General features: G+C 39.8%; 1 protein-coding gene across 4 annotated transcripts in view; it reads right to left on the reverse strand.

Moving 5' to 3' along the window:
• PRKAG2 (protein kinase AMP-activated non-catalytic subunit gamma 2) overlaps positions 1 to 4,442 on the reverse strand; it is a 234,990-nt gene that overhangs the window by 26,420 nt on the left and 204,128 nt on the right. For all 4 annotated transcript variants that reach the window (XM_019655404.1, XM_019655403.1, XM_019655405.1 and 1 more), the window contains 3 exons: positions 4,308 to 4,389; positions 3,164 to 3,222; positions 329 to 374 (listed from right to left, as the gene is read on the reverse strand). In XM_019655404.1, the coding sequence (XP_019510949.1) occupies positions 329 to 374; positions 3,164 to 3,222; positions 4,308 to 4,389 (187 nt within the window). The remainder of the gene's footprint in view (positions 1 to 328; positions 375 to 3,163; positions 3,223 to 4,307; positions 4,390 to 4,442) is intronic.

Genomic DNA, 4,442 nt, shown 5'->3' on the forward strand with positions numbered 1-4,442 from the left:
CTACACAAAGGCACATTCTGAGGGAGTAATACTTAGTAGTGAATGGTGGCTGGGGGTGGAGCAGAGACCTGAGTGCTGGTTGGCTTAGTCATCTTCTCATTCCCAGTTTTAGTATAAAGACTTGCTACAGCTTTTCTATACATTTCTATTAAACAGAGAGGATAATATGTACAATAGTGTGGCATGCTATCAAAACTAAGGTAGAAATCAATGTTTTAATTAATGTAGTTTCTCATTAAGCAAAGAATCTGTGATATTAAAACATATTTTTACACACTAAGAATTTTTTTCTGATATTAAAAGATTTTAAACACCCAACAGTACTTACCCCTCCATGTTTCAATTTTATGTTCCTCTAATTCATAAATCTGTACCTGAAGATAAGAAACATTCTTATTTACAAATGTTAATACAACATAAGAAATTATGTCATAACTACTGCTGAGTCCCGTAATTCAGCAGATGGAAACAAGATAATTCAGAAAGATTGGCAATATAAATAAACAAAATGCTCTACATTTCTTTCAAGATAAATCTTTTATACATTTAAGACATAATAAACCAGTATCATATTGTACTTTCATGAATTTGAAAATTTCTGATACACTTCAATTTTGAAACACACACGGATATACACATTCATTCCTTCTTTTTGAGGGTACAGAGGGTTTTAGCATCTCTAATTTTAAAAGGGCAATTGGTTAGGTCATGTGCTAAAATTAAATTGTTGGATCAGTTGGTGCATGGACTGTATGTATCACCCAGGCTTTACAGAGGTCGGAAGGGAAAACACCTGGGAGGTTAGATGGCCTGGTGTAACACAATGTCACCTGGGTGCCTTCACCTCTGTTTCAAATCTCAACACCAGCCTTACCGCTTCTTAGTGCTGTTCTTGGACAAGTTATTTAACCTCTCTGAATCTGTTTCCCTCCCTAAACAACTGGATCGAAAGGCCCTCCGACTTCAGCTTCTGTGAGGACACAGGAGGTCAAGTGCCTGGTGCTCAACGCCCTGTAGTTCTCCATCACCCTTTCCTACAGCCTCCCACTCCCAACTCGGCTTTTAAAACACTGACGGCGTCATCCACCTGCATTATAGTGGGACTTAGAGGGGGCACCTGGAACGAGAAAGCCTGGCCTCCTAAAGCTTGCGTCCAGTTGGCAGGCCACATTAAGACAGTCCTGTATAAAAGTGCCACTGACACTAAAAGGCTTAGTACAGGGGTGCAGAGAAAGTAGAGCTGAGCAGAGATCAGGTAAGGGACCTGTCAAGGAGGCCGGTTTCCGCCAGGCCCTGCAGGACGGGTGGGCTTTACATCAACAAAAACTCAGTGAAGGCCGGGAGAGGAAAAAGGCTTTCTCACATTCCCAGTAGAACCACCCTGCCCTTCCCCCAGCTGTGACCAAAAATGTCTCCAGACATTGTCAAATGTCCCCTGGGGGATGAAATCATTCCCAGTGGAGAAATACTGCACTATTACTAATCAGAATACAAGATGAAAAATGCCATGAGGTTATTAATAGGAGCAGAAAATAGTGACTAATTCTGCCCCAGGGAGACTAATCTAGGGGACTCTCCCATCACTAACATGGTACGGGATTCTGAACGACGAGAATTTCAACCTGCAGGGACCAAGGGCAGGAGGAAGAAGGTGAGAGTGAACTTGAGGAAGTAGACTGAGATTTCCAAGGAAGAGAAGCCACACAGAGACATGCAGAGGGCCAAAGCCTAAGCCTTAGAGAGTATCTACAATAGGAGTTAGGAGGAGGAAGAGAAAGAACTTAGGTCAGGATAGAAGGCGAGGAAAAACAAGAAGTACCCCCAAAACCAAGTGTGAATAACACTCTACCAGGCACTGCAGAAAGGCAGAGAAGAAGCAACCATCACTTGAGTATAAAATTTAATAGTTTAAAAAAAAAGGTATCTAGTACTTAACATTTGTTTGCGTAAATATATTGGTTGACTGGAAAAGTAGCAGCCTTAGCTGTCATTATAAAGGGCATTTCTTTCCAAAATATCGTATACATGAAAATTGTTTAAAAGTTTCATTTCCATTTTGTGGAAAATGAGCCATAGAACGTTTTTAAAAAGAAGCTATATAAAATCTTTCAAGTTTAAGCTCCCAATCTCACTGAAAATTCAACAGGAATAAGGTTTGAAAATAAGACTGGAGATAACCTAAGCAAGAATTAGTGAATTTAAGATAGATTATCAGAAATGATCCAATCTGAAGATCAATGACATCAAAGACTCTCAAAATAAACTCATTTTCCCATTTTATGAAGGAATTTAATTATTGGGCAATGTTGACCATTACATGCAAAACCAGTATTAACTGGATTGTCTTTCAGCTTTTAGATATCCAAAATAGTACTAAAGAAACAGAATATACAATTCTGTCCTTCCTCTACTCTTGCCAAAAAAACAAACCCCACCCCCACCCCCACAGTAAAAAGCAAAATCAAAAACCAAACAAGCTGGTAGAATCATGGAAATCAGAGTTATTAGATAAAGGCCACATGTGGCTTTCAAACTATGCTCTTATAAAACATTTGGACAAGGGAGGCCTGCCACTAAAGTTGGCCAGTAGCAGTCTTTTTTTTAACGGGCAGAAAAACGTCAAAACTGCATTTTTTCAATTATAATTTTTTACTTCTTTAAAACCACACTGCACTCCCATCAACAGGCCCATGACGTAGCCCTGTGGCATTCTCAGCTCAAACAGTGAGACTGTCAATGGTAACAGCTACCTGGGCAAGAGTAGTGTGGGGGGCCGCCTTCATTCCCGGGTCCAGGCCGCATCGCGACACTACGACACGCCCATAATGCTGTTAAAGACCCTAAATTCAGTGACACAGGACATCTAGGCAATAAATAAGCACGCAGAAGTCCACTAACCCGAGAATTCCTGAAAGCTGCATAAAGAAGCTGGTGCCTTTTATTTTTCCTGAGGCCACCTTTTTCAAGCTTCACATATATGACTGATTTACACTGAGGTTCCCTGCACGTTCTACAGACTTGGAAAAATCAACCACCAGCACTTCCACCCCCGTACCAAAAAAGAAAAAAACACATCTTAAAATGTATACCCCGCCCCTCCCCCAATACACATACATAGAAATACACAGCTTCAATCACTGACCTAAGGATTTCCGGCACTTACCATAGGTGATTTATAGTATCTATGTAGTATATTTATGAAATCTGTAATTGTTAGCATTCCTGGAACAAAGAATTATGTGTTAAATAGGAAACTATGAAAACATAAAAGGAAAATTTCAAATGACAGGCAAACTTAAGAGTATTTACTAGAAAACTTCTACAGTATATGTATCAAGCACAGTGTAATATATTATTTAAAACTATTAATCTGTTAATTATCTACACCAAACTGAGATAACACAAATTTAGCTGAAACTAAGTCTGATAATAAGTGGAATTAATCACAACATTTGGCAATTTAATGAGAAAAAACGTAATGATTGTTATAAAACATCACAAAAGACCTACATGTAAATAATTTAAAATGCTTTAAAATAAGATACAGTATTCCAAAAGCTCTAGAAGCATGACCCTTCTGGGGGCACTGGGATTGTTTCCTGAGAAGCATTCTAGAAACAATGATTTTATCGGTCACTATGTATTAAGTGCCGTCTATGTGCCAGATGCCAGGACTACACAGATGAGGGAGAAATGGACTTTTCCTGCAGACATTGTAATGGGGGGAAGGGCAGACACACGCTGGTAGCGTCACAGTCACGTGATACACACTGACAGACGACATCCATTGTCTGCTATGACTTAGAAGGTGAGAAACTATGGAGTTTAGATACTGTAAATTACAGGATGTTTTTAACAGTGATGATAATTTAGCAAAGGTATCTATCACGCTTACATCGTTTTGTTTGCCCTGTCAAAAGGTGTTCACCTAAGGGCAAGCAGGGATGGGCCACAGGTGTGTAAACGTGAGCGAAGGTGGCTGACAGACAGACATACGTCTGACCACAGCCTCCCGCTCGGACCCCATTCCCTGGCTGCAGGAACTGGCACATAGGAACCTTCAGAGACAATAAAGTGCTGAATCAAAAGAAACTCAATAAATAAATATAAGTAAGAAAATAAAAGTACATGAGTATTTTTTAATTTACTAGCGGCCCTACCTTACCTGGATGTAAAAGCAAGAATGTTCTTTAATTTGGAAACTTGTTTACTAGGCTGAGTTCCAACCAGCACCTATTAAAATACCTTAGGCTTTCTGCTTTTCAGGCTTCCCATTTCAGGTTTTTCTCCGGGGACGCACTGCTTACCTACAAAACTCTGCTTTTTACTCTCCCACAGAGGCGCTGCACGAACACCATTGGCTACTAAGGCAAAGAAAGCCTTTTTAACCTGAAGACAAACAAGAGAAGCAACATATACTTTTAAATCTGTATGTCAGGGGG

This window comes from Hipposideros armiger, unplaced genomic scaffold, assembly GCF_001890085.2.
Source record: "Hipposideros armiger isolate ML-2016 unplaced genomic scaffold, ASM189008v1 scaffold_239, whole genome shotgun sequence".
NCBI classification, from domain to species: Eukaryota; Metazoa; Chordata; class Mammalia; order Chiroptera; family Hipposideridae; genus Hipposideros; species Hipposideros armiger.